Source organism: Monodon monoceros, unplaced genomic scaffold (genome assembly GCF_005190385.1).
Source record: "Monodon monoceros isolate NGI ecotype Baffin Bay Population unplaced genomic scaffold, NGI_Narwhal_1 Super_Scaffold_13, whole genome shotgun sequence".
NCBI lineage: Eukaryota > Metazoa > Chordata > Mammalia > Artiodactyla > Monodontidae > Monodon > Monodon monoceros.
This window is the reverse complement of record NW_021703769.1, coordinates 51,028,311-51,055,978: the sequence shown is the minus strand read 5'-3', so window position 1 is coordinate 51,055,978 and position 27,668 is coordinate 51,028,311. Positions and strand designations below refer to the sequence as shown.

Below are 27,668 nucleotides of genomic sequence, written 5' to 3'. Positions count from 1 at the left end.
CCTGCCCCAAGCGCGGGGTTTGGGCAGAAGGGGTCCTGGAGGTGATGGCAGTGCGGGGCAGGGATCTCCTGTCCACCTCTGTAGACACCGCCCACGACGTGCCAGGCGCTGGACACCAAAGAATGAAGCTGGCACTTCTCCCACGGTGCCAGGCGCGCTTGCAATCATCTCATTGAATTCCAGAAACGACCCGTTTGACAGACAGGAAAACAAATTGAGAGAGGTCGAGTAATTTGCCCAGGGCACACAGGTCCTAGATCTTGGATTCCCATATCTCCTCACCACTCCGGGCAGCTTCCAAACTCATAAACAGTTTCAATGCAAGGTGGTGAACAGGAATGACCGGAGCACCAGGCAAGAGGGGTCAGCTCTGCCAGGGGTGGGAGGTGGGAGTTGGGAGTGGGGGCAGGATAATGTAAACCGAAGCTCAAAGGGTGCGGGGAAGGGAAAGCAGTTGCCTTTGGCTGTCAGGGACTGTATGCTCAAGGCGAGCCTCCTAATAGGGTCCATATAAACACTGGTAGAACAAAAAAATTTTTTTTCAATTTTTTAAATTGTAAGATGTTGGGACTTACCTGGTGGTCCATGGTTAAGACCCCACTTCCACTGCAGGGGGTACAGGTTCCATCCCTGGTCGGGGAAACTAAGATCCCAGATCCCGCATGCCATGTGGACAGGCCAAAAAAAAAAAAAAGTTTAAATACATAGGAAAATTTAAAGAGTAAAATGAACACCCACTTACTCTCTATCTAGATTTAACAATCAGAATGTGTACTGCACTTTATAACTTATAAACGCTCTTGCTTAAGGTTACCATAGTGCAAACAAAGCTCTCATTTGGTAAGCCGATTGGAGACCTATTCTGACACCACTACTGCATCACCTGGGACAGGTCAAAGCCACCTACCGCAACCTACTTTGGGAAGTTGGCTTCCTCTCCCTGCTTTCCCATTCTGCTCAGGAGGTCGGAGGTTGTCCCTGAATTTGGTTCACCCTCAGAGACCACAGTCACAGTTTGTTTCTCAGAGGGAGTTCATTGCCTGGAAATTCACTTTGAACTTGAATGGTTAGCCTCTCAAAGTCTCAGATTTCTCCCTTAAAATTCAATATACTGGTGGGTGAGGGAGAGTTTGGGTCACAGTGGGATCCATTATTTTCAGTTCCAGGTTAACACAGGAACTCTTCCACGATCTTTTCAACAGGTCTTTCCATTCTCTTAATAAGAGATATGTATTATATTCAAATACAGTAAACCTCCTTTATCGTGGTTGCGGGGACAGGAGTGAAATCAGCTTTGAAGCTAAGCTAATTATAAAATACTTTTTAAAAACTATCTTTTTTATTATAAAATACATATTGATTTTAAAATCCCAAAATGATAAAAAAAAAATGAATGTGGTAGAAAGTGATACCCCTGATGACCAGGAATGGAGAAAAGATCTGGGTGTCTGAGCTGTGCATCACTTAGGAGGAGAGCAAAAGTTGGACCCTTTGCAGCAGTTGCACTGGTTTTAGATTTGTCATGTCCCCAAATAAAGGCACAGAGGTACAGGACTGAAAGCTGCTTTGAAGGTTACAGAGGTATAGTCACAGAGGTACAAGAAAGAAGAGTTCATCAACAATCCATTTTACTTGTTAAATCAAACATTTAAAATGCATCCCAAGGACTATAATCCTATTTTCACATTTCTTCACTTTAAATCACTGGAACCTCAAAAAATGGAAGCTCTGTGAACCTCTCTTGACCTAGAAAGGCCTCATTGGCAACAAAACACTGCCTTTCAAGAAGTCCCTGCTTCAGAATTGCCCCTGTTGCAAAAAGTGTCACTGAAATTGCAAAATATCCTGCTGTAGACTGGAAAGCCCCACTTCCTACCCGATTCTGTCGTAGCTGCCTTAGTCTTAGCTTAGAGGAGTTTCCTGGCCAGACAAGATGGTGTCAGAGATCCCAGGAACACGAAGGATGCTTTGTGGCATTGCACGATTTCATCATTTCTGTCTCAGCAGTGGGAGACTGCCTTCCGGAATCTTGTACAGGTCCTGGTCCCAGAGAAACCCCAGTTAAAACCCTTCTGGCCCAACCTGAGAATTTCACACATCTGACATTTGCACCATAAAAGTGCATTTGGGTTCATTCATTTTTTAGGGAAGTTGTTGGGTTTGGGTATTATTTTCTCACCACGATCCAGAAAACTGGATGCTGTCAGCTGTTAAACCCCAAACACTTAATACTCTGTAAGATATAAAGCCCATGGACCAATCGGAAGCCGTGATCCCAGGTTGGTCATACAGAGGGGCTGTTTGTTCAGCCAGGCAACAGAATGCTGTCACTGACCTGTGGGAATGGTCAGCATGGCCCATTTTGAGCCTCGTTGGTCGCTGAAAAGGTGACATCTACAGTTAGTGGTGAATAGTAAAATAACAATGTACCATCACGCAGGGAGACAATACTGCAAAGTGGTTAATAGAGTGAGTTTGAACCCTGGCTCTGGGCAAGTATCTAAGCCACTAATCCCGGCTGTAAATGGAGATGATGAATCCTGCACTGAAGGGATACTGCAGAGATTTTAGGGAATAATGGATATAAAGCACAGAGTTTAAAAAAAAAAAAAGCACAGAGTAAGCATCGTTGAAGGGTAATTGTATTACCAACAAAACATCAGTAAGCCAAACATTTCATGAGAAACACACAAAGTTTAATCCAGGATGTGCAAATGATGCCAACTAAGTGATAGAAATACCACCATTTTGCAACCACCACTCTAGCAACTGATTTAGGAAAGGATCATCAATGAAGGCTAACACCATGGGGTGAAAGACTGTGAGGGAGCGAGACCTTTCCACACACCGAGGTTCCATATTAATTACAAAGAAAAAAATGGCCTTTTACAATGGAGAGATCTCAAGGAGGCGTGGATGGACCCTCAGTCTAATGAGGAGACAATCACACGAATCTACATTGAGAGACACTGTGCTTGGAATGGACTGTTCAAAAACATTTTTTTTTTTTTTAATAAGAGGGCTTGACGAAGCAAGCCTCCAGGTCTGAGACCTCACCCACTGTCCCCACTTTATTTTTTATATTTATTTATTTATTTTTGGCTGCGTTGTGTCTTTGTTGCTGCACGCGTGCTTTCTCTAGTTGCAGCGAGCAGGGGGCTACTCTTCGTCGAGGTGCGTGGGCTTCCCTTGCTGCGGAGTACGGGGCTCTAGGCGCCCGGGCTTCAGTAGTTGTGGCGCACGGGCTTAGTTGCTCCGCAGCATGTGGGATTTTCCCGGGCCAGGGCTCGAACCCGTGTCCCCTGCATTGGCAGGAGGATTCTTAACCACTACGCCACCAGGGAAGCCCTCAAAAACATTAATGTCTTGAAAGAATTTTAAAAGGTGAGGGGAGTGTGAAAGTGTTCTAGATAAAAGGAGACTACAGAGATATGGCAACTAAAGGCAATGCAGGATCTCTGATTGGATCCTGGATTGGGACAAAAAAAAAGCTATCAAAGACATTATCAGGACAATTGAGGAATTTGATTATGGAAAGCTTGTAGTATTGTAACAACATTAAATTTCCTGAGTGTGATAATACTACTGTGATTATTTAAAATAATATCCTTGGGGGGCTTCCCTGGTGGCGCAGTGGTTGAGAGTCCGCCTGCTGGTGCAGGGGACATGGGTTCGTGCCCTGGTCCGGGAAGATCCCACATGCCGCGGAGCGGCTAGGCCCGTGAGCCATGGCCGCTGAGCCTGCGCGTCCGGAGCCTGTGCTCCGCAACGGGAGAGGCCACAGCAGTGAGAGGCCCGAGTACCACAAAAAAAAAAAAAAAAAAAAAAAATAATATCCTTGGGAATTCCCTGGCGGTCCAGTGGTTAGGACTCGGCGCTTTCACTGCAGAGGGCCTGGGTTCAATTCCTGGTCGGGAAATTAAGATCTGACAAGCTGAGTGGGGGCAGCCAAAAATAAATAAATAAATAAAATTTAAATAAATAAATAATAAAATAATATCCTTGTATCCTCATTCTTAGTATTTAGGATAGCTAGGGTATTTGAAGTGATATCTGATGTTTTCAATTTATTACGAAATGCTTCAAAAAAACAAAAAAGTGTGTGCATGTGTGTGAGAGAGAGAATCACCAAACATGAAATGTAAATGGTTGCTGAACCTAGGTAAAGGGTATATAAGTGTTCATTGTACTATGCTCTCAAATTTTCTGTGAATTTGAAATTTTTTTTTTTTCGGTACGCGGGCCTCTCACCGTCGCGGCCCCTCCCACTGCAGGGCACAGGCTCCGGACACGCAGGCCCAGCGGCCATGGCTCACGGGCCCAGCTGCTCCGCAGTATGTGGGATCCTCCCGGACCGGGGCACGAACCCACGTCCCCTGCCTCGGCAGGCGGACTCCCAACCACTGCGCCACCAGGGAAGCCCTGAAATTTTTTGAACCAAAAAGTTGAGGATAAAAATCAATGTAGCAGAAAGACACAGCCGTTAACGGAGGAAGCAGTCAGCTCCCCCCATACAAACTCCATTAGCTTTGGAGCCACTGCTGGGGCCCCATACTGGGCTGCAAGCCCTAAGAACGACTATGCCTTTTTCACCCTTGTTTCTCCAGCATCCTGGTCCAGAACATGTGTTCAGTACACGTGCATGCATGACACCCTCCCTCCGGAGTCTGCTCCCAGGAAGCCACGGCAGAGTTAGCACTGGGACAAATAAATCAGGATGGTGGTCCCAGGCGTCGTGTTTCGAGGCCTTCGTGTTGCTGGAAGGACCAGACAACTGGAACTACATCAACAGGGGCAACCCCAGGGCTTGTCTCCTGGTGGTGCCCCTCTGGCCTCACCTGCCTTCTTGGGCAGGGAGGGGCAGAGCTTGCAGGGCTGTATTTGCTGCTCCCCATCCCCCTGTCATTGGCTCCAGAGGGTCAATAAAACCCCAAGAGTCTGGAGGAGAGCAGTTGGCCAGAGGGGCTGACCCTCATCATGGTTCTCTCCAGCATGGGACCAGGGGCTCTGTTCCACCCACTCCCACCCCCGTATCCTGGGAGGGGAGAGGGAAGCATCTGACTGCCTGCCCAAAGATCCAGAATCTGGAATCCAATCCCAGACCCTTCCTCAAAGACTCATCCACCACTATGCAGTCCAGCCCAAGTCAGTGAGAGCTGGGTGCTGACGACCAGGTGTCTGACAAGGCATTGAGTCCTCCCAGCTGGAAAAGCCTCTGAATCTGTAAGAAAGAGAACACAAACCAACAATGACATACTCACAGCCTTACTCTCAGTTCCCACCAAAACACAGAGCATTTCCTGTGCCTTTTCCGTTATTTCACAAGCTGCTTCTTAGTCTCCCTCTGGGCTCCAGGACAGACAGCTGCTTCTCCCCTCAGAAGCCAGACAGTTGCCTCCAGCCTCTCCTGGTCAACGTCATGGCCAAGACCCGTAGTGACCATCTGCTGTACTCCCTGGAAGAGCTGGTGCCCTATGACTTTGAGAAGTTCAAGTTCAAGCTGCAGAACACCAGCCTGGAGAAGGAGCACTCCCGGATTCCCCGGGGCCAACTCCAGACAGCCAAGCCAGTGAAGCTGGCCACTCTGCTGGTCACCCACTATGGGGAGGAGGACGCCGTGCGGCTGACCCTGCAGGTCCTGAGGGCCATCAACCAGCACCTTCTGGCAGAGGATCTCAACAGTGCAATCGGCTCAGGTAAGCGGCCCCATGCGCCCTCCTCCCCCACTGCGACTGCTGGCTGTTTGCAGAGTGGGGTGGAAGGTACAAGAGGGACCAGTTCGGCCAGTGCGTCCTGACTTGGGGGTTAGGAGTCCGAGGTCTGCAACAACCCTGGTGACTTTAGCCAAGCAAGTCCTTTCCCCCTCTCTGGTCTTGGAAGCTGGAGTAAAGCTAAGGCTCTCAATGGCTTTTTTTAAAAAACCCAGAAGCATGAGGTTCTGACTATGGGGCAGAATCAGGAAAGGCAGGAGCTGGATGTCTGTTGGTAGAGAATTCCTCACTTCATTTGTCATTAACACTTACCTACAGATGAGTATCTTTGGGTGAGCAAGAAACTAACCACTCCTGTCAAGAGGGTTGATGGGTAATCTCACTGTTATCCACTTCATTTCAGTTTTGAGTTCTTCTCTAACACGTTACAAAGATATTTTAAAATTCTAAAAGGACTTTCTCCTTCCTTTTCTTTTCCTTCCTTCCTTTCCTCTTTGTCTTTCTTTCTCTCCTTCCTTCTCTCTCCCCCTTTTCCTTTCTTCCTTCTTTATTTTTTTTTGCGGTACACAGGCCTCTCACTGTTGTGGCCTCTCCCGTTGCAGAGCACAGGCTCCGGACGCACAGGCTCAGCGGCCATGGCTCACGGGCCCAGCCGCTCCGTGGCATGTGGGATCCTCCCAGACCGGGGCACGAACCCATGTCCCCTGCATTGGCAGGCGGACTCTCAACCACTGCGCCACCAGGGAAGCCCCCTTCCTTCCTTTTATCTTATCTTTCTTTCCTTTTTTCCTTCCTTATCCTTCTTCTGCTACTCTTTTGCCGTAACTTTCTAATTTTATTACATTGTGATCAAAGACTGTGGCCTATTTGATTTCTGCTTTTAAAGACTTTTTTTTGGACATTTGGGGTGGAGGGGCTAATCTGTGATCAGTTTAAAAAACTATTTTTCGATGTTTGAAATTTTCTTCTATTTCTAGACTTTAAGAACACATTAGGAATGCTTTCCATGTGCTTCTATGAGGTAGAAGAGTTTACATAACATAAAAATTCTCTGCTCTTTGAAAGAGTGATAAAGCTAAACTGTAATCTGAGTCTGGTGTAATTTGATGAGTAGAATTTTAAAATTAATTTTTTGCATTTTAAAATCTGGTTATTCATCTCTTCAGGGTTTCTTACCAGTTCTTGAACAAGTTTTCATAACATATTTTTCCTAGAAAGCCAATAGCAAAGTGTTTTAAGCAACTTTAATTTTAATAAGGGCTTTTCAAACCAAAAATTAAGGTGCTAATTATAGGTTATTTTCATTTCTTTATTAAAGTAGTGGTTTTCAAATTGTATCCCAGGAAGACATTTCAGGGATTCTTTAGAATGTTAGCAAATACTTGATTCAAATTTTATTAACTAACTTACAAAACTAACAAATTCATATTAAAATGAGTGATTAACCAAATTTTAAAATATTGGAGGCCATCAGTGTGACAGTTCATGCTTGAACTCCTTTTTATGGAGACCCTGGAATTCAGCCCTTCCTGTCATTTCTGTTTAATTAAACATTGTTCTGAAATTTCCAGGCAAGCTGTCTTTTAAAAAAAATTACCATTGGGCTTCCCTGGTGGCGCAGTGGTTGAGAGTCTGCCTGCCGATGCAGGGGACACAGGTTCGTGCCCCGGTCCGGGAAGATCCCATATGCCGCGGAGCGGCTGGGACCGTGAGCCATGGCCGTTGAGCCTGCGCATCTGGAGCCTGTGCTTCTCAACGGTAGAGGCCACAACAGTGAGAGGCCCGCGTACCGCAAAAAAAAAAAAAAAAAAAAATTACCATTTACACTTATCTGTGTGAATTAGGATTTTCTTCACTTCATGAAACCAAAGGGGGAAAAAAACCCAAAATAAATTAGTTTCTGAAGTTTTCACTGTCCTTCATGACCCCGATTTCAATTTTTTGTGCTGATCTTTATTGACTGATAAGTGAGTTTTGTAGATCTGTAAATCGCACACAAATGTATACCCATAAATTAGGGTTTTCACTTATATATTAAGAATTCTATGTAAGACTTTATATTGGAAACAAGTTCTCCTGCCTAAAAAGTTTGAAAAGCACTATTTCAGAAATAAGATAGCAGATAATTAGTATGTTCTCATTTAATGGTAATTGACTGCTGTTGTCTAGAATGTCCTGAGCTTCTCTAATTTCCAAAGGGATTCTGTCTTCTCTCCCTTCCCCCAAACCTTGAACCTGAGCACTGGACATTTTCATGCCTTTCCATCTCATTGTCTTTTCAGGGTGTCAGGTAAAAGAAAGTGACACAGACAGTTCAGCAATGTCTGGTTCCTCTGGGGAGATTAAGCCCAACAGTCTGAAGATACCAGATGGCCTGGAAGGTGACAAGCAGCGACAAAGTGGTGATGGGGCTGGCTGCCCACCATCCATCCAGCCCGAGGCTGGAAGGGGGCTCCAGAAGAAGCCTCTGGGCAAACAGAGAGATCAGAAAGGCTCTGAGCGCCCGGATGTGCAGGGCAAACCAGGGGCCAGGAACACAACTCTGTCTTCCAAGAGAAGCCCCTTTCCCAGCAAGCCACAGGGGGAGAAGGGGAGCAATGAGGGGGTCAGGCTGCGCAGGAACGCCAGCTCTGCAGGAAGGCTCCAAGGACTCTCCAGTGGGTCGTTTGCTGGGTCCCTGGGAAGGAGAGAATTTAAGATATCTGAAGCATATTTACCTTCAGGAAAGAAGCGACCCAAAAGTCTTGAATTTACCATTTCTTCAGGAGAGACAGAACCTCTCAACCCAGAAGCTCTTCTGCTTCAAGAGAAAATGAGAAGTGAGAATCCAGGCTCAGCAGCCACTCTGAACACAGGGGCTACTGTGGCTGCAGAGAAAGGATCCAGGAATCCAGAACACGCCATGACTCTGGAGGGGGTAGCACTCAGGAATACACTTTCCAGTGTATCGTTAGCTGGAAAGAAGATCTGGGAGCATCCAGAGTCCACAGTACCTGCAGAGAAGAGTGGAACTGAGGCTCCAAAGACCTCTAAGGCCTTGGAGGAGGTGGTAGGTGGTGTGCTCCATGATCCTTCAAATCCAGAAGTCCCTCCATCTTCAGGTAAGAAAGGACCTCAGAATCCAGAAGAACTGGCATCCTTAGGAATGATGACCTTTGCAGGTTTCCCCCTGCAAACCTGCTTTTATCCCCACTGTATTCATTTCACTGGACCTCTGGGTCCCCCTTGAGGTCCTCCACCCTTTGAGAATCTGATGTAGGCTCTGAATCCTGAAAAATGCATATCTGCACATTTTCATAAAAATGTTGCATACATTTCAGTTAGTTAGTTCTTAGACACTCTAAAGAAGTCCTTCTTTAGAATTCCCAAGGGCTTCATGGACCCCAGGTTGAACATCTGAGAAAGACTGGGTACAAATATCACCTTCTCACAATACCTCATGGCAGTATGTCATGGGGCTGCGATTCTGCTATTTGCCTCTGTCTGGGCAGGGAGGGAACTGTTGGCTAAAGTCCTAGGTCTCTTTTACTAAAGAGGCAGAAATTAGGATGGTGATGGGTTGTGAATGACAGAAATGCCAAAATAACATAACTGAAACAAGATAGACGTTTGTTCCTCTTTCACATAAATGACACACAGGTGGTCCAGGACAAATGTGGTACACCGTGGTCAGGAACCCAAGCTCCTGCTGCTTTTCTGCTCTACGGAGTTTGCTCTCAAGGTTGTGTTCTCAGATGGTGGCATCCTCATTCCAGGCAGCAGGATGGAGGGACAAAGGAGAATAGTATCACTTAGGGAAGGTTTTCGGAAGTTTCTAGATGCTGCTCGTGATGCCTCCATTTACTTCCTCTTAGCCAGAATGTACAGGCACGTCGTGGGTTTGGTTCCAGACCACTGCAATAAAGAGAATATTGCAGTAAAGCAAGTCACATGAATTTTCTGGTTTCCTGGTGCATATGTTTATACTATACTATCATCTATATTAAGTGTGCAATAGCACTATGTCTAAAAAGAAAAATGTACCTACCTTAATTTAAATACACTTTATTGCAAAAAAAAAACTTTATTGCTAAAGAATGTTCACCATCATCTGGCAACACAGCGTTGCCACAAACCTTCATTTTCTTAAAAATGAAAGAGTCTGTTAAGGGCAATAAAGTGAAGTGCAATGAAGTGAGGTGTGTCTGGAGTCACATGACCACATCTAACTGCAAGGGAGGCTAAATGTAGTTTTTTTTGGGTGGTGGCGGGGAGCAGCCATATGGACAGCAATCAATACTATCACAAGGGAAGGAGGGGAAAATGGTCACTGGGGAGCTCGCAGTCTCACTTGCAGATGTGATATGAATTCCTGGGACCCTGCAAGAGGAGGAGGCAGGAGGGGACTCGTGGATTGAGTGCGTTTCTATTCCTCCTGTATCTCCTGTCATTTCTGCTTTATGAAGCTGTGCTACGGTCTTGGGGCAGAGCTGGTCATAGCTGTAGGTCATCATGGTGGGCTATACCCTTCAGCCTGTAAAGTCCCCTTCTTTACTTTCACTTCATGCTTCCTGAATCTGGATGTGAGCAGTGGCCCATTCATTCCTTCATTCAACACGCACATCCCAAATGCTCACCACATGCCAGGGATTCTGCTAGGGGCTGGGGGTCTGGCCATGAGCGAGTCACCATCCCTTGGGAGCTCTACTCAAGCTATGAGCAGTCTAGGTGGTGGTTAAGTGGCAAACACCAGTCGGAATGTCTTACTGTCTTTATATCACCTGTTATCAGTGTGCGTGCAGGAGGAAGGCATAGAATTTGTAGCAAAAGGCCTTTCTTTAGGATAAATGCCCAAGAATTCCAATCCTCAGGACTGGTATGAAATCTATCCCTTAGCCTTCAGTCCTAGTGGCTCCTTTGCTGCTTCGCTGGAGGGAAGTCGGGGGAGGACAAGCTAGGGAGGGGCCTCAGTCTAACCGAGAATGTACGTATCCCAGGAATGGACTCTCGCTGTGATTTGCAGCATTCCTTGGTAACATCTTGGGTTTGTCACTCATGAGATTTTTCCACTGCTATGTCCCCAGGGAGACTGCAGGACAAGGCTGTGTGTCGCCTTTGCTGTGCCCAGGAAGGAGACCCGGTTGGTGGCAGCTGCGTGCATGTTTCCTGCAGCTGCTCCGTTGCTTCTAGGGATCCTGAGGTCTCACGTGGCTACTCATCCAGCTGCCCTCGGTGCCAGGACTTGCTCCCGGGGAAGAGCCATGGAAGCCTCGAGTGCCAGGAGGGCCTGCAGATGGCCAGCCTGAGCCCCAAGTCCCTGCCACAGTGTGAGCGTCACATGAAGCAGGTCCAGCTGCTCTTCTGCGAGGACCACGGGGAACCCATCTGCCTCATCTGCAGGCTGAGTCAGGAGCACCGAGGCCACCGGGTTCGCCCCATCGAGGAGGCCGCCCTGGAATACAAGGTAGGGCTTCCTGCATTGGGGTCCTTCTCTGCTGGGCACTTGAACACATCGGGGCTTGCTTCATTTCCCCCAAAACCCTGGGAGTTGGTGCATTGGCCAGCATCTTTGGGCTGTAAATGGCAAACACGATACAAAGTAAGCCAGCAAAGAGGGATTTATTGGTTCATGTAGCTATGGGAATCAAGCTTTAGGTATGGCTGAATCCAGGTGCTCACAAGAGGTCATTAGAAATCTTTCTCACTGCCTCTTGGCTCTGCTTCCTTTGGTGTGATGGATTCATTCTTCCTCTTTCCTGGGTACCTCTCCCTGTGCTCTTGGCTTCCTCACCTTCAGCTTTATTCCCTGAAGCAAGTTTTCCCATCTAGAGTTGGCACCAAGATGGCAGGAGCCAAGTTCAAGCTTTGACAAGTGCTCTTTTTTTCCAGAAACAAATTCAGAAGCAGCTGGAGCATCTGAAGGAGTTGAGAAAATCTGGAGAGGAGCAGAGATCTCAGGGGGATAAGAAGACAGCAAACTTCCTGGTAAGGCTAGGGTGGTCTGTGGCCAGTCTTTGCCTGGATTCACCCCTGCAGGAGGGAGGGAACCGAGAGTGAGCAGGGGTCCCTGATGTCCTGTATTGGTTCACAGGGAAGCAGAGCCGATCACATAGTTAGAATCACCTGCTCTTGGGGGGCAGGGAATAACAGGTGTCAAAGGATGAGCTTGTCCTTGGGGAGGGAAACCACCTCCAGCAAGAAGTGGCATCTCCCAGGACCCTGTCATGCTTTCTTAGACTCACCACAAAATGGTTTAGAGAAAGGAATGCCAGTGGCTGTAGCTGAGGAATGGGATTGAGGAAAGGGGAGGAGAGACTATTCAACTTTAAATACTCCTCTGTATTGTTTTTATAATTGTTGTTGTGGTCTATTGTACTTTTTTTTTTTGTACAAAAACCATGTTGATTTTTAAAATTCAAATGCTTAAAGTAGACATTTTCTTTAAAACTGTGGTTTTAAAGAAACGTCACAGATCTCAATAAGTACAACTTAGTGGCCTTCCTGTTAAGCTGTTGTCCAGACTCGGATGCGTTAGGTTGCTCCTGTTTTCCCTGCATGCGAAGGAGACTACCCCCAGAGGCTTGATTTATCTGGTGCATTTCTGTTGGTTGGATCCTGTCTCCCACTCTGAGTTCCAAACTTCTTCAGGGACCCACCACACTGCAGTGGGAAACAGGCAAAGATAACAAAGGGCAGAATGGGAGGAGGGTGGCATTGGTCCAGGTGTCTGACTTTTGGGAAACTCTTGAGTTGTAGTAAAATGAAAACCCTTTCCTATAATCCCAGGTGGCTTGGAACTTGTGGATGGAGCAGAGGTCAGGGGTGCCCCCCCAAGGAGGGTGAGGCAGGAGCCTGGGCTGATCAGGGAAACCCAGGGAGACAAGAGGGTTCAGCCTTCCCTTAAGATACAGTGACACGGGCTCTGTGGAAAGGAGATGCTGTTTTCAGGTCTTCGCCTTCTCCTCCTCCTTTTTACAATAATTAAAAGAAAATTTTTTAATCATAGGGAAGGGGTTGGGAAAGCTCTTCTTTACAGCAGAAACCCAGATAAAACAAGTATAGAAGAATAATTGAATTAGAAAATTTCCACTATACAATTGACACCGACAGGGATCAGCAACAGATACTAAAATTTTTAGAGAAAATCGTTAGAGAACGGGATATTTACACACTCTCAAAGTACCACTCCCCAAATTACTTAGGAATTATAAAGGAAATAATATATACTTACAGTAGCGATATCTGGTAGACGCTTCCTTAACCAAGCATCAATCCTAGTATGATTATAATGATGATGGCAAACTGGACAGTCTTTGCCTCCCAGTGGGGTATGCTAGAAAGAGCATGGCATTAGGTCTATGGTATTCTTGCCCCAAATGTTTCTCCTGAATTTAATCATGAGAAAAATTATAGAATTTTAGAATATAGGCCATTGAATGAGACAACTGACCTGTCCTCTTAAAAAAAAAAGTCCACGTTACTGCCGTCAACAACAACAAGAAGTGTTCCAGACTCCATGTTTAGGAACATCACATTGGAAACTTGAAACTGGCCACGGTGGGAATATCAACACCACAGAAATGGCAAATACCACAGCCCAGCCTTGGCTGATTGTTTTGTTGATTGTCTAGACTTAGAAAGTGTTGGAGAAAGTGTGACTTGTGCAGACCAGATGCACAGGTGCATGTCTGCAGTGCTCCATTCTAAAGACTGAGAGAACACTCTCCTGCACCCGAAACCCAGGACGTGATTCAGCAGGGTTGCTGATGTCACAGAGGAAGGAGTGAGATTCCACACACATCGAGTTATAGTCTTATTCCTTAATTACAAGAAAATACCAAGCAACATCAGAACCACTCTGGTGTGTCGACTAAGGGACTATGGTGGGCGGAGGAACAGGAGCCGGGCAAACATCCACGAAGCATCCTGTGAGGCCCTGGGCTCTCTGGAATTTACACGAGAGTTCTGTCCACTAGTATTTTTTGTTAATTGTGTGTATCAGTTTAGCTAATAAATGAATGTGCCCATATTAAAAATAACAACGACAAAAGGTGAAGAAACTTTTTTGGTTCAAAAGAACTAAAGACTTAATCCTGTCCTTTTGAGCCAAAAATGAGATTTCTTCTGTCCAGTCCTAGTAGATCTGAAGGGCCCTCTCCCTCCTTGGAGGAAGGAAAGATGCCCTAGAGCCACTTCACATGTCCACAGAAGCTTTTTAGTGATGATGAGAAAGAGGACGGCAGAAGAGGTCATGGTTGGCCAGTGTGCAAGAATATTGGAAGTCAAGTTCACTTGCGTTCAAATAGATGGACTGACTGACCCCTTTCAGGGCAGTCTGAGACTGTCGGGGAGTGGAGAGAACTCTCCCTCCTGGAGACTTTGTGGTCCTGACCTTGTCTGTTTATGACTCCAGACATATGCAATCCTCACGCTGCCTTTCAAGGAAGGAAGAAGGTGACACCAGTTATCTTAGTGTTCTGGGGCTGCCCTTGCAAAGTACCATAAACTGGGCAGCATAAACCACAGAAATGTGTGCCTCCCACAGTTCTGGAGGCAAGGTGTTGGCAGAAATGCTTCCTTCTGAGGGCCGCGAGGGAAGGCTACTCCAAGGCCTCTCTCCTTAGCTTTTAGGTGTCTCCTTCCCCCTGTGTCTCTTTACATGGCATTCTCCATGTGTGTGTATCTGTGTCCAAATTTCCCCACTCCAGTGGCCCACCCCACTCCAGCACGACCTCATCTTAACTAATTGCATCCTCAATGACCCTATTTCCAAATAAGATCATATTCTCAGGTACTGGGGTTAGGACTTATAACACATACATTTTGAAGGGGACACAATTCAATCCATTTTACCAGGTTTTAGGGCATTTTCCAAAAGCCAACCTTTTCTGGAAGGTTCCAGCCCATTTTGCCTCCTACTCTGGAATTCAGGCCTCCAAGAGGCTGAGGAAGCCTGCTCTTACCCACCTCCAGGAGGTGGGCTTCTGCGGGTTCCCTGGGCACACACGTCTACCTCACCACATACGCCCCTACACCTCCCTGACTTCTGTTCCCCAGAAACAAGCTGAAACCCAGAAGCAGAGAATCCAGTACCAGTTGGAGCAGTTATGCCAGTTTTTAGAGCAGCAAGAGCAGCTCTTTGTGGCCTGTCTGGAGGAGCTGGGCCAGACCATTGGCCAAGTCAGGGAGACATATGGCACCCGGGTGACAGGGGACATCGCCCTTCTCGACAAGCTGATTGGGGAGCTGGAGGCCAAGCAGTGCCAGCCAGAATGGGAGCTTATGAAGGTAAGTGTGGCTGGGCCTGGCCTTCCCCCATCCACTGTGTGCAGTAGGGTGACATGGGCTCCCAGCACTGCCATCAGCTCTGCCCAAGCCAGTGGGTAAGGCCCTTAGGGCCAGGGGCGGGACTTGGTCTTGGTGACCCACAATGCCCAGGCCCCTTCAATGAATTCTCAGGAGCCCAGGATGGCCCATTATCTAGGGGATCCTGTGACATCTCCCAGAAGAGACCAGCAGAGTTTGGGTACAGTTATGTGGAGGCCCCAGCCAGGGTGCCACCTCAGCAGATTAGAATTAGAACTGGGGAGAGGTGCCCCATTTTTGCTGACACTGTGGGGCTGGGAGCCCAGGAGGAGAGGCCAAGTAGTCAGCACAGCCCCTATGAGACTGGTAATAGAGAACTTCCCTCTTTTCTCTCCTAGGACGTCAGAGTCACCCTGCACAGGTACCAAGAGGTCCCCTGATGATCCCTTGGGTGTACTGCAGGAAGCATTTGGGGAGGCAGACCTAGGAGGGAGATGATCCCAACCCGGGGCCTGTGGCTCCTCCCTGGGTCCTCCCATCTCCTGCAGCTTCCGAAGGTGAAGGCCTTTCTGGACTTGTGTAGCAAGAATGGGAGCACAATCAGGAGGGGGAGCATGGGGTCAAAGACTGGACCAAATGAACATGGCCTGTTGTGTGGTGGTGGCTTCGTAAGAAACCCCCCCTAACAGACTGTGTCCCATGCAATTCGCCTTATGAAAACTGTTCCTGCAGGACTGCTTGTGGCCACAGTGAGGGAAGCACTTTCCAGGAGTGGATCTGCTAGCCCAGCAAGCAGCGGAAGGGAGGGAAGAGGAGGGGAGGGGAGGGGAGGGGAGGGGAAGAGGCTGGACCTTCCAATCGCCTGGGGGAGCTTTACAAAATCCTGACATCCAGGTCCCCGCAGACAAATTAAACCTGGATCTTCAGGAGCACAACCCAGGCATCAATTTTTTAAAGTATTTTTTTGGTGGTAAAATATACATAACAAAATTTACCATTTAAAAATGTACAGTTCAGGGCTTCCCTGGTGGCACAGTGGTTGAGAGTCCGCCTGCCGATGCAGGGGACACGGGTTCGTGCCCCGGAACAGGAAGATCCCACATGCCGCAGAGCGGCTAGGCCCGTGAGCCATGGCCGCTGAGCCTGCGCGTCCAGAGCCTGTGCTCCGCAACGGAAGAGGCCACAACAGTAAGAGGCCCACATACCACAAAAAAGAAAAAAAAAAAAAAAGTACAGTTCAGTGGCTTTAAGTACATTTGCATTGTTGTGCAACCATCACCATGATCCATCCCCAGAATTTTCTCATCTTCCCAAATGGAAACTCCATACCATTAAACAACTCCCCAATCTCCCCTCCCCCAACCCTTGGCAACGACCATTCTACTCTCTGTCTATATGAATCTGACTAACTACATCATATAAGTGGAATCATACAATATTTGTGTTTTTGTGTCTGACCTACCTCACTGAGCATAATGTCTTCAAGGTTCATTCATGTTGTAGAATGTGCCAGAATTCCATTCCTTTTTAAGGCTGAATAATATTCCATCATGTGTATATACATTTTGTTTATCTATTCATCCATCAGTGGATACTAGGTTGCTTCTACCTTTTGGCTACTGTGAATGATGCTGCTATGAATATCGGCATACCTATATTTGTTTGAGTCCTGCTTTCACTTCTTTTGGGTATATCCCCAGAAGTGGAATTGCTGTATCATACAGTAATTCTATGTTTAGGTTTTTGAGGAACTAGAGTACTATCTCCCGTGGTGTCTGCACCATTTTACATTCCCACCAGCAATGCTCAAGGGTTCCAATTTCTCCATATCCTTGCTAACACTTGTTATTTTTTATTTTTTTTAAATAGTAGCCATCCTAATGGCTGTGAAGTGGTATCTCATTGTGTTTATTTTTCTCACTTAATATCATTTTTATTTCAATAGAAAGAAAAAGACTCAGGGAAGTGTAATTAATTTGAAATAAGTAATTCTGGGCTGAGCATTTCAACATCAGTACCACTTTATGGCCATTATCAAAACTCACTGTGATTTTGATACCAGTGGTTTTTAAAACTCCCCCAGGTGATGCCAATCCATGGCCAGAGTTGAGGACCAGTGTTTAGAACTTGAAGCCCAGGGAGAACTTTCTTTGAGAAGCCAAGGCTGGACTGGGTGTGCCCTGTGGAGGCTGCACCTCCCTTCCAGCTCATGAGACCCTGGGCTACCCCCACACTCCAGTTCTCTTTGGCCAACAATCTTTTGTCTCTAGGGCCAAGAAGGTGACTGTCCCTGAGCTGTGGGCCACCCCTCCAGAGGTGAAAGAAAAGATCCACCTGCTCTACCAGAAATCAGAGTTTGTGGAGAAGCGCATGAGGCAATTCTTGGGTAGGTGGGCTTGTGGGAAGATGGGAGGCGCCTGCTCACCTCCTCCCTGAGAGCCACGTAGCCTGGGGCCCCCTGGTGTCCCTTCTTCACCCCCCACAGCCTTTCTGACTCTGCCTTCAGCCCCTCCCACACCTGTCCCTATCTGGGAACCTAACTCAAACTCCTTCTCCTTTTAGAAACCCTGCGTTCAGAAATGGAAATGTTCAACGGTGAGTCCGGTGGTGGTAGTATGTGTTGGCCAGGGATTACGGCAATTTTCCCTTGTGCTGTTGATTTCTGGGAATTATTTAGAAAAGAGAAATTATTTAGAAAAGAGAAAACACCTGTAACAAAGGTGGGAGCAAAGTCAAAGCTCTGTGCCAGGGTCACTGACTGTCAACTCACCAGAGTACAGAGTATCCAAGGCAGGCCTGGGTACCAGAGAGGAATGGGGTTATATCCAAGCAGAGGAAGCCGAGTCCTGAGCAGGGAGAGGGAGTCACTGTCTTTCCTTTTTGTGGGGACCAGGGTAGATTTAGCCCTCTGAATGGAAATGCTCAGGATTTTTCCCATCTCCTTTTCTCTGTAGTTCCAGAAGTGACTGGTGGTCAGGCACCCTGAGGCAAGTAGACTTGGCCTGCTGGGTCCCTGTGCTGTCCCCCGGTGCATTCCAGAATGACCCTGTCCACGTTTCTTGGATGTGGGGAGAACCCTGTGGGGATGTTGCCCATGGACCTCAAGCTAGGAATTCTAATTCTCTCTGCAGTTAATGTGATTCTGGAAGCAGAAGCTGCCCACCCCAACCTCATCTTTCATCTTCTCTGATGACTTGAAGAGTGTGAGACTTGGAAAAAAAGTGGGACCGTCTACCTGCTAGTCCAGAAAGATTCTATAGCTGAATCATTGCCCTGGGCTCTCTCAGTTTGCTCTCTAGCTGCCATTACTGAGAAGTGAAGGTGGGAGACAAGACAGGGTGGGTCCTGGGTGTCTGCAAGGCAGCCACGAGCAGCAAGGAGAATATGGCTCTCTCACCAGAGAATAGTTATTGGGTAGAAATGATGATGAAGTAAAATGAGTGCCAGGCGTCCAACTTTCCCTCCACCCGGATGAGGGAGCCCCCCAGGCATGTGGGCATCTTCCTGAACTACAAGACTGGGGACATTTCCTTTTACACTGTGACAGCCAAATCCCACATCTCAACATCCATTGGCTTCTTTTCCTCTGGGCCCCTTCAACCTATCTTCAGCCCCAGGACACATGATGGAGAGAACATGGATCCTCTGAATATCAGTCCAGTGGGTGGCCAGGGGCCTCACTGAATATCCAACACTTTGCATCTTTCTTCAGGCTCCTGCCCTGTATCTTGAATCCATACATTCAACAGTCATTATTGAACACCTACTAGGTTCCAGCTGCTGTGGGGAATATAATCAATAAGAGAATAGGCCCTGTGCTCAAGGAGCTTATGGAACAGAAGCAGAAGTAAGCTGGGTAAACAAATATTGGTAAACCAAGGGTAAAGAGAACACATGTATTGATGACATGCCATTGATTTCAGAGAAGGAAGCACACAGCTGTTGCTTAATAAATCCTTGTATGAATTAGCACCCTAAGATGCTTCTGAGACAGAGAGCCCACCCTCGTTTTCCCTCAGGACTCCATGGCAAGGATGTGTTCCCTCATTCTATCCTCCCTTTTGTTTTTTATAAATAAAATTATTTATGAATAATAACATCATAGAGCTTACATAGATGATCATTAACCATAACTTTTTAATTTTACAAATGAGAGTTCTGAGGCCTGGAATTAATGCATTTTGTTCATTTACTTCTTTTTCTACCAGTGTTTGGGGACTGATTTTGGGCTAAAAGCAGCATCAGTTGCTGAGATTACAGAGAGAGCAAGATAAAACTTCTGCCTTTTAGTGAAAACCTTAACTGTAGTAAGGATCTGAACAGTAAATGTATAAGCCCAGAGCAACATAGGTACTAAAATATAAATATATATTGGAACAATATGTGAGCATATTACAAGTAGTAACTGAATAGAGGATTCTGAGAGAATTTCAGAGTACTTTAAGTGAGTCTTAATGACTAAGAATTATTTTGAAAAGGAGTGGTGAAAAGGCATTTTAAGTGAAGAATGGCATATGAAGTGCCACAATATGAAGCAGCATGAGATTTACAATTTAAAGTGCTTGATGGGTTTTTGATGGTATGTCAGTGTGGTATGAGAATGGAAACTCAAGACTCATATTGTCAAGAGCCTTATGCACTATGCATGGGAATTTGGACCTCATTGTGCTGTCAGGGAGAGCTAGTAAAGTGTTTCAGGGCGGCCAAACAGAGGTTAAGTGGCTTGTTATCATTCACAGGAAGTAGAGTTCAAGTCATGATTGAAATCCAATGTTCTTATTCTTATTAACAAGTAGACTATAATAAGAGTATAATATATGATAATAATATTTATTATACATTTACTATGTGCTTAGTTCCATGTTTTTATTTTAGTTAATCATCACCATAAAGCTATGGAATAGAGAGGAATTACTGCCTAGAATGACTTGCTGATTATAAGTAGGAAAGAATACTTTTGAGCCACTACGCTTTGATCTTTGACCAAACCCTATATATGTCTGCAGTTTCTATTTGCCTGAGAGCTGGAAGAGTGAGTAAAAACAACTATACCTTTATCACTTCAGGAAACTGAGCGATTATTCTGTGAATTTGTAACAAAACCCATTAAACTATCAAGACTTCTCAGCTAGATTAAAGTAGGTGGTAAGGGAAACAAAATCGTTTATGGACAGAAAAAGACCTTGAAAAAAATCACATGAACGCCTTCAGTAAGTCATTACATAGACCAAAACCATGCCAATGTCAGTCCATATCATGCTGGAGCCACCACAGAGCATCAGAGTTTAGGGTACAGGGATGCAGGAAGAGAATGTCGGCCTACAGGGCAACAGTGAAAGATTTTAGCATCCACCGAGGAGACGGGATGAACCATTTTGAGACTCTGCCAGGGGTAGGAGGGCTTTTATAGGGTGAGATAAAGACGACTTTGCTTGTATTGTTTTCTCTAGTGGGTGTCTAAACTACTATTAATAAGATCTATAGTTTTGGTTGTATTCTCCAAGGTTGCAGTGGAAATCAGAAAGCTATAAGACAGTTGAGTCTGGCTAAGTAAGAAAATTACCAATTATACTCAGAAAAGAGGAAGCAGTATGAGACCATTAGTTAAGTGCTACAAATATGATTTCCTTTAGTTGAGCATTTCTATTTCATTTATTGTTAAAAATGTCTTTTGAAGTCTCAAGATGAAAAATCACTTAGAAGCAGAAATTTTTAGGGCTTCCCTGGTGGCGCAGTGGTTGAAAACCCGCCTGCCAATGCAGGGGACACAGGTTAAAGCCCTGGTCCGGGAAGATCCCACATGCCGTGGAGCAACTAAGCCTGTGTGCCACAACTACTGAGACTGTGCTCTAGAGCCCGCAAGCCACAACTACTGAAGCCCATGCGCCTAGAGCCCGTGCTCCGCAACAAGAGAAGCCACCGCAATGAGAAGCCCGTGCACCGCAAAGAAGAGGAGCCCCTACTCACCACAACTAGAGAAAAGCCCGCACGCAGCAACGAAGACCCGACACAGACAAAAATAAATTAATTTAAAAAAAAAACACTTTAAAAAAGAAATCATTTTTAACAGAGTCAATGATTAAGCCTGCGGGTACTAACAAAGCCTTTTGTTACAAAGAGTCTGGTATATAAGATGGTATTTTCTGTAGTATATTTTTCCTATAGATCTAAAGGACTAATCATTTCAGCAAAGGCTGGAACTCTAAAGCACTAGAATTTGTTTTGATCATATATTGCATTACTGTTAAATGCCCAGGCGATAGAAGTTATCCATTCTGTCTTCCTGGAATATTAAATTGATGGAAGAATTGTGAATTTTCGTAGAATGTTCATCTGTTTGATGTTACACTGTCCGGTGTGTGCATTTAAAAGTGACCTTCTGTGCACTCACATTATGGATACTGCCCAGTAATATTCTGTTTGCTTAGAGGGAAGAAGGATGACACCACTATATGCTCCTAGTTTTTTTTTTTTAACTTTTTTTTAAATACATTTATTTATTTATGGCTGCATTGGGTCTTCGTTGCTGCACACAGGCTTTCTCTAGTTGTGGCAAGTGGGGGCTACTGTTTGTTGTGGTGCACAGGCTTCTTATTGCGGTGGCTTCTCTTGCTGCGGAGCATGGGCTCTAGGCACACGGGCTTCAGTAGTTGTGGCATGCAGGCTCGTAGTTCTGGCTCGTGGGCTCTAGAGTGCACGCTCAGTAGTTGTGGCGCACGGGCTTAGTTGCTTCATGGTATGTGGAGTCTTCCCGGACCAGGGCTGGAATCCGTGTCCCCTGCATTGGTAGGCAGATTCTTAACCACTGCGCCACCAGGGAAGTTCCTATATGCTCCTAGTTTTTCTCCAGGTTTCTCCTGTTTTTCTGGAACTGGGGGTTAGTGCACTGGGTTAATCCAATTCCGGTCTTTCAACATTTTCCTGTTGGCAGGCTATAATCAGAGTCAACCTGCCTGCATCTCCAAAAACTGCTCTGATTATCCTCACCTCCCAAAGGAACAGAAACAAGACACTTTAGGGTTTTGAGGATTTTATACAATTCACCTATGAAGTTTCTATCGATAGAGCTACTACCTAGCTAGTGAGCTAGTCTTTGAGGAGCTGCCTTGTTAGAACTTCAGGGATATTATACTAAATGGCTAAGACAAATCACTTGGAAAAATATCCTTAACACATAATTTTATGGCCAGACTAAATATCTGTTCTATGAATAGTCCAAAGGAGATAAGACAGTGGGGAGAGGAAGATTAGAGAAAGAATGAGAGATGAAGCAAAGGGAGACAGAGAGGAAGTTTAAATCAAGTTGATTTATGGGATATCCTCCCTGTCTTGAGGACTTAGGAAGCCTTAGGAAAAAACAAGCAAACTGGATTGTTATAATACACTTTTGTACCTGTATTAATGAACTGTGGTTCTTAGAATTATTGGCTGGGCCCCATAAATAAGTCCATTGGAAAATGCAGTTGTAACTGCATTTGTTGTCACTCAGTTGATTACTGTGAGATCCCACTTCCCTACAGGAGACCAAGAAAAAGATGGGGCTGCTGTCACGGAAAAACATTTGACACACATCCCAAGTGTCACATTATTCTGTACTGAGCTGTATCTGCAAATCTGTGGGCCTGTGGAATATTAGGTGTTCTAGTTCACAGATGTCCCTCTATCATCCTCCATTTAAAGAGACATAAAGAGAGGGGGGAGGGAGAGGGATGGACTAGAAGTTTGGGGTTAGTAGATGCAAACTATTACATTTAGAATGGATAAACAACAAGGTCCTACTGTATAGCACAGGGAACTATATCCAATCTCCTGGGATAAACCATAATGGAAAAGAACATTTAAAAAAAGAATATATATGTGTATAACTGAGTCACATTGCTGTACAGCAGAAATTAGCACAACAGTGTAAATCAACTATACTTCAATTTAAAAAACTTATCACACACACACACACAAAATAAAGAGACATAGAGAGGGATGTAAGAGAAAAGGAGAATTGGGAATTCCCTGGCTGTCCAGTGGTTAGGGCTCCATGCTTCCACTGCAGGGGGCATGAGTTTGATCCCTGGTTGGGGAACTAAGATCCAGCATGCCACATGGCATGGCCAAAAAAAAAAAGGAAAGAAAAAAGGAGGATCAAATGAAGATTGAACCCCAAACTCCTCCTACCCCAACTTCTCTTCCCACATTCACACTAAGCCTAGATTGGACTTAGGTTCTCCATAGTTGTGACCAGAGCACAAAACACACGCTTCGCTTTCTTCATGGAGCTTTGTTCTACATGCATAATCCACGTGCTGGCACAGCTCATGTTCCCTATTTGTTTAGCCGTTCCCTATGGTTGGCGATTTGTTGTTGCCAATTCTCCCTTGCTATTGTTCCATAAACAGCTTGGTGTATATATATATATATATATTTTTTTTTGGCGTACATTTTTTGCCACCTCCTCCCCATACACATATATTTTCTCCTGTTATTCCTAAAATTGTTCCAGAATGTAAGCTATTTGATAACACTTGCAGTAGTTGGCCATACAATATTTTGGAAAGAATGTTTCACGCCCAAAGCAATGTTTGTCGTTTAAAATTTTTGCTGATATAATAGAGATGTAATGAGGTCTTACCTGTTTTATTTCATTACCTGCTAATGAGGTTATGAATTTTTCCATGTGTATTTCTACTTTTTTGCTTCATTCTGTCAACACACATTTTTTTTTTCTTTGTGGTACACGGGCCTCTCATTGCCGTGGCCTCTCCTGTTGCGGAGCACAGGCTCCGGACGCGCAGGCTTAGCAGCTGTGGCTCACGGGCCCAGCCGCTCCGCAGCATGTGGGATCTTCCCAGACCGGGGCACGAACCCGCGTCCCCTGCGTCGGCAGGCGGACTCTCAACCACTGCGCCACCAGGGAAGCCCAAACACACATATTTGATAAACAATTATAATAGTAATAGAAAAGAGTTTTATTCAAGCCAAACTGAGGACTACAGCCTGGAAGATACAGATTTAAGAAGCACCTTAATTGTGTTCCATCAGACTACAAAATAGGGGAGGCTCGTATAGGCAAAAACTGCAAAGCTACATATGTTGTTTGTCAAGAACTACAATTGAGGACTTCCCTGGTGGCGCAGTGGTTAAGAATCTGCCTGCCAATGCAGGGGACACGGGTTTGAGCCCTGCTCCGGGAAGATCCCACATGCCGTGGAGCAACTAGGCCCGTGCACCACAACTACTGAGCCTGTGCTCTACAGCCCGTGTACCACAACTACTGAAGCCCGCGTGCCTAGAGCCCATGCTCTACAAGAGAAGCCACCGCAATGAGAAGCCCGCGCACTGCAACGAAGAGTAGCCCCGCTCGCCAAAACTAGAGAAAGCCCGCGTGCAGCAAAAGACCCAATGCAGCCAAAAATTAAAAAAATTAAAAAAAGGAACTACAATTGAAGCTGGCAAGAAGTAAGAGTGCTTTTTAAGTATGGACTGGTTGGGGTCCAAAATAGTTGCAAAGTTACAAGGGGAAACGTTGGACCATTAGGTTGCAGCTGGCAGCTACTAGCAGATACTGTTTTGAAAATGGCTTGTGGTATCCTTGAGTTTGATACAGTTCAGAAAATTCAGGGTCTCAATGATGCAGGCACATGTCTGAAACTACATCTCAATCACCACCCGGCTCTATTTTTCTTTTAATATTTATTTTGGCTGCGCTGGATCTTTACTTGCAGCATGCAGGCTTCTCAGTTGCAGCATGCATGCAGGATTTAGTTCCCCAAACAGGGATCAAACCCAGGCCCCTTGCACTAGGAGGATGGAGTCTTACCCACTGGACCACCAGACAAGTCCCATCTGGCTGTATTTTGGATACCTGAACCACAGTTTTATATCTTGTCAGAACAAAGAAGAAACATCAAACATGACAGAGGTACATTCCTTCAAGGTTTCAAAAGGGACAGATTAGCATGCACACAGCTAGTTAGCATGACCTTGGTGTCTGGGAAGAGAACTTCATCTTCAAAGGAGTACCAGCACTGGCATCGTGGGGGCGGGGAAGGGGGGGCACTTATCCCTATCTTCAAAGTGGAATTCTAAACAATCTGGTAACTGTATTCCTTTTTCTTTTTTCAAATGGTTAAAGCAGGGCTTCCCTGGTGGCTCAGCGGTTGAGAGTCCGCCTGCCGATGCAGGGGATACGGGTTCGTGCCCCGGTCCGGGAAGATCCCACATGCCGCAGAGCGGCTGGGCCCGTGAGCCATGGCCGCTGAGCCTGCGCGTCTGGAGCCTGTGCTCCGCAACGGGAGAGGCCACAACAGTGAGAGGCCCGCGTACCGCAAAAAAAAAAAAGGTTAAAGCAGATGTATAATGTATGTTTGACAGGCCATAAGACAGGCCTGTTCTAGTTAGTATAAAGGTCAAGCCAAATCACATATAAGCCAGAATGACTTCCCTATACTTCAACATGTGAAAATTGCTTCCATCAAGTCTATAAAAATGGTACAGGTCCTTTAACTACTTGCCATGTGGACTCTAGATTTTGAACTTAGCTGTCTGTAGTACTTCTTCATAAATATTTTACATACTAAACATTTGTATTTGTAGGATGAAATTTTCCCTGTCTGGCGGTCTTTTTTAATTGAGATATAATTCTCATAGCATAAAATTCACCCTTTTAAATACACAACTAAGTGGTTTTTAGTATATCCACAATGTGTACAAACATCACCACTAATTCCAGAACATTTTTATCACCCCCAAAACAAACCCTGCACTGCTTAGCATTCACTTGCTATTCCTCTCTGCCCCCGGCCCCTGGCTACCACTAACCTTTTTATCTCTATGGATTTGCCTATTCTGGACATTTCACATAAGAATTACACAAAGCCTTGTGTCACCGGGTTCTCTGGCTTAGCACAATGTTTCAAAGTTCATCCATGTTGCAGCATGTATCACTGCTTTGTTCCTTTTTTACTGCTAATAACCCATTATATGGATATACTATATCTTGTTAATCTGTTCAATAGACAGGTTGTTTCTACTTTTCAGCCATTATGAATAATGCTGCTCTTCAGGTACAAGTTTTCACTTCTCTTGGGTTTATACCTAGGAATGGAATTGCTGGATCCTATAGTAAGTAATTCTATGTTAACATTTTGAAAGACTGCCAAACTGTTTCCAAAGTGGCTAAGCATCTTTTCATTCTTTCTTTTCTTTCCTTCCTTCCCTTCCTCCCTTTTTCTTTCTGCCACACTGCATGAAGGGGCATGCAGGATCTTAGTTCCCCAACCAGGGGTGGAACCCATGCCCACTGCAGTGGAAGCACAGACTCCTAACGACTGAAACACCAGGGAATTCCCATTAAGCATCTTTTCAAATGTTAATGATCATTTAGTTTTCCTCCTCTTTGGAATGACTTCATAGCTTTTGCCTTAGTCTTTGGTCAGTTAGCAGGAGCTCTTTGTATGCTGGGAATGCCTTAGTCTTCATCTGGTTTATCTTCTACAATTATGTCCCAGCCTACTGCTTGATTTTATTAATATTGTTTTCTAAAGTTTTTTTTTTAAAATACAGTCACACAAGCTTATATTTTACTTTAAGGCACCTCAGTTTCCTATTTTCCTTCTCTTAAGCGTTCTTTCATTGGCTATTAAATTCCATCTTTTTGTATGTAAAGACAAGAGCCTTTTTTCCCAGAAGAATCATTTCTGCTAGCACCAAGTTAAATGCTATCCTTGCATACAGGTCGACATATGTTCAGATCAATTTTGGCTATACTGTTCTATTTATTCACGTGTAGTTCAAACTACACTGCTTTGATTAAAGAAGGTTTTTTTTCCCCATAATTTTGATGTCTGGAAAGACAGGTATTCGTTTTGTTTTTTAAGTTTTGTTGCCACACAGTTTTTTCTTTCTTTCTTTCTTTTTTATTTTATTGATTGATTGATTGCTGTGTTGGGTCTTCGTTGCTTCGTGAGAGCTTTCTCTAGCTGTGCTGAGCAGGGGCTATGCTTCATTGCGGTGTGTGGGCTTCTCATTGCGCTGTCTTCTCTTGTTGAGGAGCACGGGCTCTAGGCACGAAGACTTCAGTAGCTGTGGCTCAGGGGCTCTAGAACGCAGGCTCAGTAGCTGTGGCACACAGGCTTAGATGCTCCGCCGCATGTGGGATCTTCCCGGACCAGGGCTCAAATCCGTATCCCCTGCATTAGTAGGTGGACTCTTAACCACTGCGCCACCAGGGAAGCCCCTGCCACACGGTTTTGACACTACTCTCTTTATAACATGTTTTAGATCGCAGCTGAGTGAGTCACCTATAGTTACCGTTAATAAACAGAACTCATATTTTCACTTTAGTCATCCTGCCTGAGGCTGGCGTTTACATAGAATAAGGCAATCCCTGCTCTTGTGTGGCCCCAATTCCTGATCACTGCCTCACTGGAAAATAAACCGAGTATGGGAACAATGCAGAAAGAAAAGACGAATTGAGGACGGTAACGGAGATGGACAGCTAGAATTCCTGAGAAAATAAGATGGCCGTTCCAGACCTCTGTGTAGAAGTTGGCCAATAGGGGAGGGGAGCTTCGCCCGGCTCTGACCGAAGGGCCGCCCCTGCCGAAAGGGACGGCTGTAACAGGACCCTAGAACCGACAAAAACCACAACCTACCACCACCTCGCCGCCACCACAATTT

The 27,668-nt window shown here is 45.6% G+C and overlaps 1 protein-coding gene across 1 annotated transcript; it reads left to right on the top strand.

The window, feature by feature from the left end:
* The first annotated feature begins 5,216 nt into the window (after positions 1 to 5,216).
* On the top strand, positions 5,217 to 19,924 carry MEFV (MEFV innate immuity regulator, pyrin). Its single transcript, XM_029221246.1, is given in 12 exon segments — positions 5,217 to 5,696; positions 7,994 to 8,812; positions 10,775 to 11,154; positions 11,580 to 11,675; positions 14,748 to 14,978; positions 15,395 to 15,417; positions 17,267 to 17,382; positions 17,559 to 17,591; positions 17,951 to 17,983; positions 18,128 to 18,174; positions 18,176 to 18,211; positions 18,213 to 19,924. Coding segments are annotated over 12 exon segments (2,730 nt in total). The 5' UTR covers positions 5,217 to 5,248; the 3' UTR covers positions 18,681 to 19,924.
* Positions 19,925 to 27,668: the final 7,744 nt, after the last annotated feature.